The sequence below is a fragment of the Aquarana catesbeiana genome, linkage group LG09, assembly GCF_042186555.1.
Source record: "Aquarana catesbeiana isolate 2022-GZ linkage group LG09, ASM4218655v1, whole genome shotgun sequence".
NCBI lineage: Eukaryota > Metazoa > Chordata > Amphibia > Anura > Ranidae > Aquarana > Aquarana catesbeiana.
In genome coordinates this window covers 288661917-288676740 of record NC_133332.1, presented here as the reverse complement: position 1 = coordinate 288676740, position 14824 = coordinate 288661917, and the positions used below count along the sequence as shown (strand labels likewise).

General features: G+C 40.7%; 1 protein-coding gene across 6 annotated transcripts in view; it reads right to left on the bottom strand.

Annotated features, from left to right (window-relative positions):
- DENND1A (DENN domain containing 1A) overlaps positions 1 to 14824 on the bottom strand; it is a 1561519-nt gene that overhangs the window by 85600 nt on the left and 1461095 nt on the right. For 4 of the 6 annotated variants that reach the window (XM_073600371.1, XM_073600372.1, XM_073600374.1 and 1 more), the window contains one exon: positions 12603 to 12662. The exons of the other annotated variants lie outside the window; for them this stretch is intronic. In XM_073600371.1, coding sequence (XP_073456472.1) covers positions 12603 to 12662 — 60 coding nt within the window. The remainder of the gene's footprint in view (positions 1 to 12602; positions 12663 to 14824) is intronic. 6 annotated transcript variants of the gene reach the window in all.

Genomic DNA, 14824 nt, shown 5'->3' with positions numbered 1-14824 from the left:
AGTTATTGCCCTGCTTAGCTTAGTATCGTCTGCAAATACAGAGATTGAACTGTTTATCCCATCCTCCAGGTCGTTTATGAACAAATTAAATAGGATTGGTCCCAGCACAGAACCCTGGGGGGCCCCACTACCCACCCCTGACCATTCCGAGTACTCCCCATTTATCACCACCCTCTGAACTCGCCCTTGAACACCTCAAGCCTGTACTTCTTTCTCTAGGTTATTGTTCATGGCCCGTAAATATATTCCGTTAAAATGGCTTTTACCACTTACTCCTACATTTAAGGGCTGGAGAATGCAGGTTAATTTTACCCTGATTAAAGAACGGCAAATCATGCTGCAACAAGGCCTTCCCTACAAGTTCAACAAATTATGGGACCCATGGATGCAGATTCCGGGATTAGACCTCGTAGCGTTAGTGTCCTTGGAGATTGTACAATGTTAACTGTTAGACATGTGCAGAAAAGAAAAATTAGATACATTTGTTATGTTATTAACTTTGTCTCATGAATTTGTTTTGGAATTTATTTAGTTTAATTCTGTTTATTCACTTTCTAACAAACTGCAAATTTTCAGAACGATTTGAATTCGAATTGTTCGAAAATGTATTGACCAATTCGAATTCTGTGTGACGAATAGCTGCTTGTTATGAGCGGATGGGAAAGCTGGCCACCACGTCTTTAACAACCAATGACTCATCAGCTGTCAGAGGGTTTCCCTAATGACAGCTGAATAAAACAAAAGAATGCAGCCATAACAAAAAAAAACTGTGTGCGGGCCCCCCTTTTTAAATTTTGGCATGGGGTTACCCTTAAAATCTATACCAGAACCGAAGGGCCTGTTTTTTTTCTTTATTTTTCATTGCTGGCATTTTTTTGTTTACATTCAGCTGTCAGTGGGGTAACCCGGTGACAGCTGATGAGGCATAGGTTAAGGACGCGGGGCCGGCTTCCCTGCCTGCTACTTTACAACCAGTTAGTCTTCACACAGAATTCGGATCAGTTGATACATTTTCGACCAATTTGAATTTGAATCTTTCTGAAAATTTGGAATTCGGAATCAAAACTAATTTTAACAAAATTCGTTACTATTGTTATTCGGAGATTCAAATACATCTGAATCTCCAAATAACCAAAAAGTAGTTCGAATTTGGATTGGGACCAAAACAATTTGCACATGTATATTAACTGTACTGGTTGTGAAACTTGTTAAGAAAAGTCTGGTATGTTGTACTGGTGGATATGAGTGTTGGAACCACATAATGGGTAGGCACGTTCTTAGGGGGATGTTTTGGTTATCTGATCGGGGCTTAGCACTGGTATGACTGCCTTGTTTATTATTTGCGATGCATAATGGTTGAAACTTTGTTGCTCCTCCTAATGTTAAATGGGCATCAGGGTTAAGAATATTCCCTTCTTGATTTCAATGTATTATTGATTTCCGTATTTTCGCTAACTATGAGCCTTTCTAAAGCAGCTGCTACTTAATATGCTTCTACTGAGGGAATGTATGACTGTTATGCCCTGTACACACGGTCGGACTTTCTGAATATGTGTGATCGGAGCTTGTTGTTGGAAATTCCGACCGTGTGTGGGCTCCATCGGACTTTTTCCATCGGAATTTCCGACACACAAAGTTTGAGAGCAGGCTAAAAATTTTCCGACAACAAAATCTGTTTCCGCAATTTCTGACCGTGTGTGGACAATTCCGACGCACAAAGTGCCACGCATGCTCAGAATAAATTAAGAGACGAAAGCTATTGGCTACTGCCCCGTTTATAGCCCCGACGTATGTGTTTTACGTCACTGCGTTCAGAACGATCGGATTTTCCAACAACTTTGTGCGACCGTGTGTATGCAAAACAAGTTTGAGCCAACGTCCGTCGGAAAAAATCCATGGATTTTGTTGTCGGAATGTCCGATCGTGTGTACAGGGCATTGCTGTACACTGTAATGTAATAAGTTTCATAGTTTTTTTTTTTTTTTGTAAAACTTTGAATAAAAAGTTATTTGGGAAAAACAAGAATGTTGCAGTGTTGCTGAAAATGTAATTCTAGTACAGTACATAGAATAGTACTAGAATATAAGTGACCATATCTGAAATGTATACATTTTGTGATTCTTGAAGAATTGTAAGATTTTAAACATATCCCACTGCATATCCTCCTGGATTGTTTGCATGCTTGTAAAATGAAAAATAAAAGATTAAAAAAAAAACGACAAGAGAGAACCCCCTATCGGGGCTTTTGAGCAGCCAATGAAGTGCAATAAAGATGGTTGAAAAAATTGGATTTTATTAGTACAAAAATATATAAATAACATTAAAAGAAAGAATTCATTGAAATGAATGCTGACTGTTAGAGTCAGGACACGAACTGGATATGGCGTACATATGCAACAGACAGCAGTTTACAGTGAAAACCAATGCAGGACACAATGTATACGGGGGCAGCCTGAATTCCCCCAATTGTAAGCGTTAGGTTTAAATAACAATGAGCGCCTCTAAATAAAGACAATAGGCCGTACAATATATGTGGGACAACAGTAATTGTATATAGTAATCCTGACGCGTTTCGACCCTTCCTGGGTCTTCTTCAGAGGATGGTTGTCCACACTAAAAGAGGGTAACATATATCAAACATAACATCAAATTACCACGGTGCCAGAAACCATGCAGGCATATGCCTGCATGGTTTCTGGCACCGTGGTAATTTGATGTTATGTTTGATATATGTTACCCTCTTTTAGTGTGGACAACCATCCTCTGAAGAAGACCCAGGAAGGGTCGAAACGCGTCAGGATTACTATATACAATTACTGTTGTCCCACATATATTGTACGGCCTATTGTCTTTATTTAGAGGCGCTCATTGTTATTTACACCTAACGCTTACAATTGGGGGAATTCAGGCTGCCCCCGTATACATTGTGTCCTGCATTGGTTTTCACTGTAAACTGCTGTCTGTTGCATATGTACGCCATATCCAGTTCGTGTCCTGACTCTAACAGTCAGCATTCATTTCAATGAATTCTTTCTTTTAATGTTATTTATATATTTTTGTACTAATAAAATCCAATTTTTTCAACCATCTTTATTGCACTTCATTGGCTGCTCAAAAGCCCCGATAGGGGGTTCTCTCTTGTCTTTTTTATGCACTGTATGGGGTGTGCGGCCTACCCGTCTACACTCATGTGAGTGCTCCTTGTTGTTTGATAAGATTAAAAAAAAAACATATATATATATATATATATATATATATATATATATATATATATATATACCTTTACAAGGGGGGTGATCATTAGAGTGGGGAAAAAGTTCCATGATGGAAAAAATTAGCTGGGATTCTTGCTTTCTCCATATTGTTGTTCTTAATTGTTTTGTTACAAAAATACAACAAGCAGTTATACATTTGTATATTGCAGGGATGACTAACCTGATTTCCTACAGGCACGCATTAGAAGGTATACGATCATCGGTTACAATGTTCTCTATCTAACTGTGTTTTGTGCCAAGTTGTGAACATGATGTCCTGGCTTAGTTGTACTTAGTTCCCTGGCACATACGGTATTTCATCTGTGTATTTACTGCCGTTGACCTGTAACCTGTCCTGATCTTGTCTTTGGTACCAATCTGTCCTTCACTTGCCCAACATCTATGGCTGACCCCAGCTTATCCTCTACACCCTAACCTTGCCTTTTGATTTGTACCTTATTCATACCTTACTTGACTACTTGCTTCTGACATGGGGGTCAATTCACTAGGAGTTAAACAACGCTGAAACAAATGCAGTAAAATAACCACAATGCGGTAATTACCACATATTTATATGCGGTCATTTATTGCATTGATCTGGTTGCTAAGGAGTGGGCCTGGCCACCACGTCCTTAACAACAGATGACTCATCGGCTGAATGTAAAGAAAACATGACACCAATTAAAAATTATAAAAAAAACCCATCATGAGGTCCCCCCCATGCATACCAGGCCCTGCGGGTCTGGTATTGATTTTAAGCAGAACCGCACACCAAAATAAAAAAAATAAATAATACGGCGTGGGGTCCCCCCAAAATACGTACCAAACCCTTATCCAAACATGCAGCCCAGCAGGTAAGGAAAGGGAGGGGACAGGCAAGTTTCCCCCCCCTCCTGAACCATACAAGGCCACATGCCCTCAAAATGGGGGGGTGCTTCGATGGGGACAAGAGCCTCTTCCCCAAAACCCTGCGTGGTGGTTATGGGGGTCTGCGGGCAGGAGACTTATCAGAATCTGGAAGCCTCCTTTAACATGGGGGCCCCCAGATCCCTCGACCCCATGTGAATGAGTATGGGGAACATTGCACCCATACTCATTTACCAAAAAAGTTTAAAAAAACTTTAAAAAAAACACACATTTTTTGACAATTCCTTTATTAAAAAAAAAAAAAAAACAGGCCCCCGAAGTAGATCCTATGTCAATTACGATGCCTACTGCACCTTCAGACCTGAAAAGGAAAAAGAAACAAAAAAAAAACCCAGCCCGAAGAAGGCTTCCCCCGACTGCCCTCGCTGCCACCTGACAGCTCATCAATAGCCAGGGGGTGGAGTCACCGGCTGGTCCGCCCCCTTGTGACGTCACTGCCCCAGCATGCTCCTGGCCGGTGACATCACAGGGGGGTAGTGCCACACAGATTCTGATAAGTCCCCTGCCTGCAGAACCCTACAACCACCAACCAGGGTTGTGGGGAAGAGGCACTTGTCCCCATTAACATGTTGAAGACATGTGGCCTGGTATGGTACAGGAGAGGGGGTGCTCGCTCGTCCCTACCCTTTCCTGACCTGCCAGGCTGCATGCTTGGATAAGGGTTTTGGACTTGATTTTGGGGAACCCACGCCATTTTTTTAAAAATTTTTGCTGTGGGGTTGCTTTAAAAAAAAAAAAATACCAGACTCTAAGGGCCTTGTATGCATTGGGGGAACCCCGTGCTGTTTTTTTTTTCATTATTTGTAATTGAAAGCCGCTGAGTCATCCGTTGTTAAGGATGTAGCGGCCTGCTCCTTAGCAACCAGCTATTGGGGGGGGGGCACTATGCTGTATGCTGTTTTTGACAAATACTGCATGTGATACTGCCAGCAAAACCCTGGTGATAAATAATGCATATTTTTTTTACTCTCTGTTTGTGAATTGGACTTAAGAGCTTACCACATGGTTTTTTTTTGCTATATTTACTGGCACATTTTTCATTTTGCAGTAAATACCGCATAATAATTTTTTTGCGAATTAGACATTTTTTTACCACATTGCGATCATTTATGCAAAATAGTCACGTGACTGTGTTATCGCATGCAAGAAATGTTAGTGAATTGACCCCAAATTCAGATTGGATCTGACTACAGCTACTAGAATGGTAGTCTGTCACATTACATCAATGGAACAAACTTGTAAGCAGCAATCTGGTGATAATCCACAAGAAAACATTCCATCTTCACTTTAAAGATCTAGGTAATTATACTAGATTCTGCAAACCAGAGCAGTCCTTGTCTACTCTTGGCACTGGTCCTGACAACCTTGTTGATTAAAGACATAATTGTGACTAAGGTCAAAAGGGCTTGTGATCATAAATATACAAAACAGTGGACAAAGAAGGGACATAAAATTCACAGGATCTTTGTCTGATAATGCACCCTACAGAGGGAAATTATAAAACTGTACTTCTGCAATGCACAATTTTTTTATGTGTATTTCATTTTTCTGAGTAAAGTTTATGTGAACCCTAAAAATAAACTTCTTAGAGTGGAACTCCACTCTCCCAATCAACATTAATTATTATTAATCCTCATGGTTTTTTGTTTTTTTTACATGTCTTCAGTTACTTCCCAGTTTCTTGCCTGGGCAAATTATGCCACACATCCCAAGAGTCTTCAGGAGGGGAGGAGAGAGGAGGGGAGGAGGGGTTTTCTCATCTAAGCACACTCTCCTGCATGCATGCTTGAGCTATGAGCAGATGGCTTCCAGGAAGTAAATGCTACATGAATAATTTGCCCTTCCTCAAAATAAAAATGGCCAGAATTGCTAGTGGGTTGTTTTTCAAAGTGATTTCTCGACAAAAAAAAGTTTAGAGACATGAATGAATGGAAGGGGGTGTTTGCTTTAAATATTAACACCTTCCCACCCGGCCTTTAGCAAAATGACCGCCAGGGGTTTCATTGTTCTGAATGGACATCATATGACGTCTTTCAGAACAAGCCGCTCATGAGCATCCCTGGGGGAGTGCAGCAAGGCATTCGGTGGTGATTGTGTTACTCGGACACACTGCATCTCCTATCACAGTAAAGAGCTTATGATATAGGCTCTTTACCATGTGATCAGCTGTGTCCAATCACAGCTAATCACAGTGTTAATAGGAAGTGCTAGTTATCGGCATTCCTCTATTCACGCTGAGAGCACATGAGTCGAGGAAAGCAGATAAGCCGCTCTCCTAAAGGGGGTCTGCGCTGATAATCAGTGCATTGCTTATCAGTGCAGTTCCATCAGCTATGCCTGCCAGTGCCCACCAGTGGTGCAAATCAATGCCTATAAAGGCTGCCCACAAGTGCTGCATATTAGTGCCACCTCATCAGTAGCCATCAGTGCAGCTTATCAGTGGCCATCAGTGCAGCCCATCAATGGCCATCGATGAAGGAGAAAAATTACTTATTTTACAAAATTTTGTAAAAACAACTTTTTTTTTCCTCTCCAAAATATCTGGTCTTTTTTCATTTGTTTAGCAAAAAATAAAAAAATCCCAGTGGTATCTGTCTCCAAAAAAATAACAATTTTGTTTGGGTACAGCATTGCATGACCGTGCAATTGTCATTCAAAGTGTGACAGCACTAAAAGCTGAATTAAATAGTGTTTTTGGTTTGCAGTGATGATCTGCTTTAATTTGCCTTTTTTTGCTATGTTAACTATACAACTGAACATGTTGTATTATTTCTGTTCAATACGTTAATAAATAAATAAATGTTGATCCAGTCTTTTCGTAGCGGTTCAAAAACACTGCTCGATTACTTCTACCTTACTTCTTGGTCAGACTTTAGGTCATGATACAGGAAGGAGTTGACCAGCTGAACTCATTAGCACACATCCTGCATCATCTACCCTCAACTGGTCAAGTCTTTCCTGTGTCATGACCTAAAGCCTGACCAGGAAGTAAGGCAGAAGTAATCAAGCAGTGTTTTTAAACAGTTATGAAGAGAGTGAGGTAAGCCTGTGTAGAATTAATAGAAATCTGTTTTATTTTTGCAAAATAGTTACATTATGGCTGTATTGGTGCATAGGGGAGCTTGAATTTATAAAAAAAAATAATAAAAAAGGTGAACTTTGCCTTTAAGAAAACAAAATTAATGCAGCAGCTACATCTAGGGACTGGTAAGCTGTAATATGTTAAACTTGTATTCTTGGGCTGAGATAGACTTTAACAACTTTTCTTATAGCTCATGAGGTCTACACAGAAATCTTCTCTTCCTAGATTAGTTTGACTTACCAAAATGCACTGTTCACACTGTAAAGAGAAAACTTCATTGTCCACATTTCTAAGGTTACTCAATACTGAATTAGAGAGGTACATGCAGTGAAGACTTGTGTAGCAAAACATGCATTGTTAGCAGTGTAAGGTTTCATTTCAAATACCAGCAGTAAAGCCAAAAAGATCAAGAGTTTTTGCAGTGCAGCTTCAGGGTAATAGTCCTGGGAGGACATCTACCACAGAAGCGTGCCCAAACTACTGCATGCAACAGTTTGGGTGTATTCTAACACAGTGCACTGCATGTAGCCACAGATGTCAGAACCTTAAAAGCTAAAAAGGTACAGAACAGTATTTTCAATTTACAAGAAGTGTGTACCCCAGATTAACTCAAATGGAAAATCCACAAACCTGAGCAAAAATTAATGTAAAAAAAAACTTGCATTATCTCCTGGCAAAAATAGAAAGAGACACACATAGCAAATGTATTCAGAAAAATGTAAAGATATTTACGTATACCATGATATGACTAAATAAACAAAAACTTGAACAAAGGATTCTAAAAAAGATTAAGTAAAAACATTTTACTCAGCTACAACAACTGTAGACAATAAATATGAAATTCTACATTGCTCCAACATTCAATTTCAGTATAACATGCTAAATTATCTCACTGCAGCTCAAGGTGGGATGTGTAAGGTATTTCGCACTGACTGTTGTATATACATTTCTGATAATGAGGACATTATCAAAGGGAATCTTGCTAAGATAAGAGAACTACAGACGAAGGCCAGAGAAAACTAGGAGAGAGCTGAACAGGATGCCGTCTCTCTGCGCCAATGTAACAGGAGTTACCAGCAATCGGCCGAATGCAACGTGGAGAAGAATGATGTCAACTAAACAAAAGGAGGGAAATGACGTGGACTTTCACTGTATTGTTCATTTAAGCACAAGAGACTCCATTTTGTTCACACTGTTGAAATGTGTTCTGTAACCTTCACCTAACGCACAGACACATCTCCTGCTAGAAGCTCTCTCTGTCTCTACTCTCCCCACTCAAGGTTTTACTTTTGCAATTATTCTATTCACTAGCTTTTAATAATATATTCCTATTTGTTAGCTTTTAATAACATCTTTCTATTTGTTAGTTTTTAATAACATCTCACACCACCCCTTTCTTATTTATGTATAAAATAACATGTAATAATAAACTTTGGGACTGAACAGACATTTTAAACACAGTGATTGTGTTCTGTGAATCTGTTCCTGCAACTGCAGTATTAACTTCTGTTTTTAGAGTCCCGATCAGAAATAGTTCCATAACTATATATATATATATATATATATATATATATATATATATATATATTAAGCAGGGGCAGGTTAAAACCCCTGTCAGTTGTTTAATTATTGCCTGTTTCTCTCACTTCCCTGGTGTACACACAAAGTAAAAAGAAAAATCTTCAGCAATCTTGAAGCTCATGTAACATCTTCTATTTATTTAGTTGGCATATAAGACACACATAACAACCCTCTGATGTGTTTTAGCTGGCAAGACGTCAGTCATTGTAGATTTATCTGGTATGACATATTATAACGGCTCTACAGAACATCCTCTACTAATTTTACTTTGAACTTCAACCAAGGTTTACTGCTTTAGTCACCTGTGTCAACTATCAAATTCAGGACATCTAATGAGCATCAGTGTTTTAAAGTAGACCTCTAGCCAACCCATTTTCTTTGTTTTGGATAGATTGCACAAGGCTTAGAACCCTTTTTAGGTTTTGATTGCAGATCTTTTCCCCATTGGCGGGGATTGACAGTTACAAAACACTGGGGATGCAGCAGTAACATCTGAAAAGAGTTAAGAAGAGTTAAATCTGCCTTCGGGTTTTTATTAGTTAAAGGAGAGATTTTCCCTACTTCCTGCAAAAGACAGTAGTCCTGAAGGAAAACCTCTTCTCTGAGGGCATAAAGATGTCCTAGCCTTCCCACTCTATCTTAGACTTGAATAAAAGAGTTTTGGGTAGAGTGTCACTTTAAGCAGATTACAAGCTTTAACATTTAACATAAGAACACCGTTGTGGACTCATGCTTTATTGTAAAAGTGGACCTTTCAGTAACTTTACAAGTTTGCATGAATACATTTGTAACATGCCACAATATACATTAACTATTTCACTTTACAGAAAAGATTCAACGTTTATTATTACAAAGCCCTCATTGAGCTCCAGGCAGGTCACTTCTAATGTTTAATTACATTCTAACATTTGATATTGGTGTTTAGGGTACATTCATTATAATTAGAACACTAGCGCCCCCTAATATCTTTAGATGAAGTTAGGTGACTTCATCTAAGATGAGATGATGTCTAAATCAGGCAGGAGGAAGCCTTTCCTTAAGCTGGTCATAAACGGCTCACATTTTTAGCCCATTACTGTGAACCAGACGAACATCAATCTGTGGGTGGCAGATGCTGACTAGAGGTGCACATCTTCACTGGTCTCGCGATTCGATTTGATTACGATTATCTGGTCAGCAATTCTATTCGATTCCACGATGCATCACGATTACCGACAAGCTTCTACTTCCGCTTGGGTTGCCTAGGCGGCCCTTCCTCTCTGCAATCTTCTAGAACACATCACGGGTCCCAGAAGATTGCCCGGCTATGCATAACAGCGCAGTGAGACATGCGCACCCGGCTGTGAAGCTGCAAGCTGTCACAGCCGGATGCCCACAGTAGTATTGCCAGTGCCATGGATGGGCAGGGGAGAGAAGGGAGGGTTTAGGTGGCCACGTCGCTAGATTGTGGAACAGGCGAGTGTCTTTATATTAAAAGTCAGAGGATACACTATTTTTGTAGCTGATGACTTTTAATAAACAAAAAATTGACTGGAACTCCGCTTTGAATTAAAAATAACCTCACTCCCTTAAAAAGTGCACTAATCCGGTGCACTACAGGGTACAGACATTCACACACACTGCTGCTGGGAGGTCAGGAGGGATTAGAATCCACAGCTGACAAACAGCCCTGTGAAGTTCCCTGTACTGTCTCTGTGCTGACAGTTCCCCTGGGCTTTTCCCTGTTTGCACCTTACAGCACACTGGGAGTTAACATAGTGGAATGTGCAATGGGGAAACCAGGAAACTGTCAGCACGGAGCATTATGAGGTGTAAGTAGAATACAAACACATTTGTACTCTACTTACTGTTGTTAAAATTAGTGTGTTTTAATAAATCCCGTGTTACAATCAATTATGTACCCCGCTGTATGTGCGTTTTAAAAAATATGCACCTTCATACCTTATTTCTCAGTGTGTTTACAATACATGCCACTCATGTGACTGCCCGGCCTGCCTCTCTCCTCTCACGTCTCTCCTGACTTCAGCGGAGAATTCCCAGCCCTGCTTGCTGACTGTAGCTATCAGATCAGAGGCGGGCGTGGCTGAGAAATCCCTGCTGACGTCAGGAGAGATGTTAGACGTGAGAAGAGAGAGGAGGGAAAAAGCACATACAGCGGGGCACTTAATTGATTGTAACATGGGATTTATTAAAACACAGTAATTTTACCAACTATACGCTTGGAACACTCTCCTGGGAGGGGCGGGGCAAGTCGGGATGACGTCACCCGGCAATCGATTTTTCCGGTTGTATGCATCGATGCTGCATTGGGGACACCCGAATTGCGATGCATCGTTGCAGTAATAATTTCAGCACCCCTAATGTGACACTATCCAGCTTAGTAAACTTTGATTAAGACATGATGCAGTCACTGTTAGTCTGACAGCCATGGTTGCCAGCAGTTAGAATACAATAGGTAGCAGCCGGAGATTTAACCATCCACACTGTTTAGAGTGAATGAGGGAACCTCTGGATTGCACTTATTCAGCCTGTTGGGCAGAACAAGAAAAGAGGAAGTTTAACTTACCTATAAATTCCATATCTTGGAATACAGTACAGAACACAGGCTGTATATTTATAGACCATGGGTTTTAGGCTGGTATCTTCAGTTGACTGGACACTGGCATGGGCATACCCCACTGAGCGTACTTCTATAATCCTACCTTACTCTGTGAGAGCTCAGTTTTTTTGCTAGTGTCCTTAGGTGATGGACCCCTTTTTCCCCTAAGGCAAAATCATTTGCTTCCCTAGTTTATTATTTTACTTTGGGTTCTTTAATGAAGTCTTCAGATTAACTCCTCACCAGTAGCTGCCCCCCTAATCTATACGTGGGGCACCGGACACATGGACTTCAATGGGTTTTTTTTTTTTTTTTTTAGAAGCACGTGACCCAGTTGTGTGACAATAGCGAAATAATATTCACTATCCTCTTCCTGATTCTCCTCCCGTCCTGAGACCCGTCACCCGATTGGCCGAGAGGAGAAGCGATCCTATTGGCCACCGAGGAGGAGGATGGAGGAGACGCAGGGGAAGCCGCCATGAAGCACCAGGAGGAGGAGACGCCGCCTGACACCCGGAGGAAGCGCTGCCTGTGACCTAGCTGGGGTAAATGCGGGGCTGATGACCAACCGACTGGTGGCAGCCTGTAAAGTTGCTTTGGGCACTGGATGCTTTTTGCTTACCTTGGCACTTTAGAGTGTCTAAGGAAATCTATTTATTTCTCTTTTTCATCCCATTGTGTCTTATCTCTAAGCCAGCAAAATTATCCAAAAAAATTATGGTGTCCCTGGACGATGCCTTTTAAGGGAAAAGCCAATAAAGACATTATAAGGGGGATTACTGTGATCTCTGTGAGGATTAAATATTTGCATGTGTTACACCTACAAAATACTTAGCATGCATGTAGTTAACATGAAAAGATATATCCGATGGTAGGTCCACTTTAACTTCACCAAAACAGTAAGACAAAACAGTATGTATTTTTACAGGGTTTTAGGCAGTAGGACTGAGGACACCAAACCAAACAGAATAGAATAGGCAGGACACAGATCTACCAAGCCTAGAGAAATGCAAGTTTTAAAGTCGTGCTGTATAAAGAAAGGGGTGTCATTTTTGCTCTTTTAGAATAGGACAGACCCAACTAGGGAGGCTTATTAGAACTACAGAGAGCGAGTCAGGCAGTGTTAAGTGAGAGGTAAAGACTCGCAGACTCTACTCACAGGCACGCTGCAGCGCTGTATCCTTGGAGGAGGAGGGCGTGGTGGGGGGTTCTTTTCCCGCTGCATCAAAATGGAAACTGACATATCAGTAACAAGTAACACACATCAGCCGGACAGCATACCGTCATTTTTAACAGGGATTCATCTTGTTTGAATGTGAACTGAAAATTAAAATATAGTCATCCAAGGTCATCAACATCAAACTGCATCAACACACACAGATCACAGCAAAGTAAACAAAATCTGTGTTCAATTAAGTACACAAAAAAGCAAAGGCACAGATTATTGTATTATTTTTAAAATGGACTGTAAATCTCTTTTGTGTTGTAGCTTTTCTTTGAAATTCCTCTCTATGTCTTCGGGCAATCTTCAAATCTCCACTTCCACATAACTCAAATATATATAGCCAGGCAATGTATCATATTATTATTCTCTAAATTCACCAAAATGATTAAAAAAAATTGAACCCACAATCTACCTAATATTCCATCACTATCACTATTCTCTTTATCCCTTCATTCTTTACACCAACTCTATTTGTTATCAATGTAAAGTAAATGCTTCTTGTTTTTGTTTTAATATTTAGCTAGTTACTGTACTAAGAGGAAGATTGTTTAAAAGTTCATAATTGCTCACCAATTAAAAGAGAAGTAAAGGTTTTTTTTTTTTTTCTTGCATATTCATACTTACCTAGGTGCATGCAGTCTGATGCTGCATCTGTCCCCTGGCGCCTCTACAATGAGAACTGAGCGATCAAACACTGCCGATGGCTCAGTTCTCTCAGCTCCCCAAGCAGAGAGCTGCTGACTTGTCAGTCAGTGGCTTTCCGCTCTGCCCCCTCCCCCTGTGCTCACTGGAGTGCTGAGCTGTGGAGGGGCAAGGAGCGGCCATCTCAGGCTCTCAGTGGCTGGCTGAGAGGCTGAGACTGGCATCAGTCCAGGCACCTGGTGGATCCAAGCCAAGTCCACCTCTTACAGACCCATGAATAAGACCAGGATAACAGCAGCATATGGCAATTGTACAAAAATAAATCTAGTATTGAGGGTTATACCCTCCAGTCCACAAAACCGCCTAAGAATTAATAACTTGTGCACCTATGGAGACCAAGATATGTAAATTGTCAATGATCATGGGGTAAAATGTGTATATCCCCAATGTCAGTCTGCTTTATAGTTGGATCCAGTAGTAATGAGGATTACTGGTCACATATACACAAATTGTGCTGACAATGACCTGATGGTGTTTGGATGACCCAAGATAGGGAAAACGTTTCCAATGGTCTAGAGGAGGTATGTCAAACAGGATGGTTGTGTACACACAATGTAGAGCCACTAAAAACACTCAGCGGCATATCCACTCCTGTATGGCCTCCCTTGCATTGTGGCATATGTCTGCAGAAAGCAAACTGGTAGTCCCAATCCCCTAGGGACCATTTGTAATCCAAAGGTTGTATATAAAGTACTGCATAGCTCCCAAGTTCTTGGGGTGTAAGGTATACTTATCAGGACCAGAAATGTGGTCAACTCCTTGATGGTGCAGCGATCAGTATTCCACTGCAGGGTGCATGGTGCATTCAAAGCACAGACAAGTGGGTGCCAACACAAGGTAAATAGGGTCCAGGAGGATGAGACTGTGGCAAGGCCTGAGTGGTTTTGCCGGTCACTGGCGGCTGCGTCAGAGGCTCAATCGAGTGCAGTCCTGACACGTATAGCTACAAGCACGCTTATAGAGGACACCTTGTCATGAAGTATAGTCAAAGAATCATGATCCTTTATCAGTTGTGATTGGTTAAGAACCTTGTTTCCAACAGCTATGATTGGTTTAGAATGGATGGAACACATTGCCAGCAAGGTATAACCAAATCATTTTTAGCTCCATTTAGTATATACCTTAAGGTCTTGAATACCAAGTGCAGGAGGTGGTGGTGCTTTTCAATTCAAATATAACTCCTTTGTTTTCATATGTAACTCATTTGATGAATGTAATACCCCATTGCTTTGTGTCTGAATCTATTCCTCATTTCATACAATACTAAAAAGCTTAAACCTATATTACAGCATTACATAAAGAGTTTTATCAAGATACATAAAGTGAAGGTGATTGAGCAAAATTACAAAAGCATATATACAGATTATAAGATGGGCGTATCAGGACTGGTCCCATTGAAACTTAAATGGCTTATGATGGAGGCCTCTCCCCTCCCGAAAAAAATGGGAGGGGGA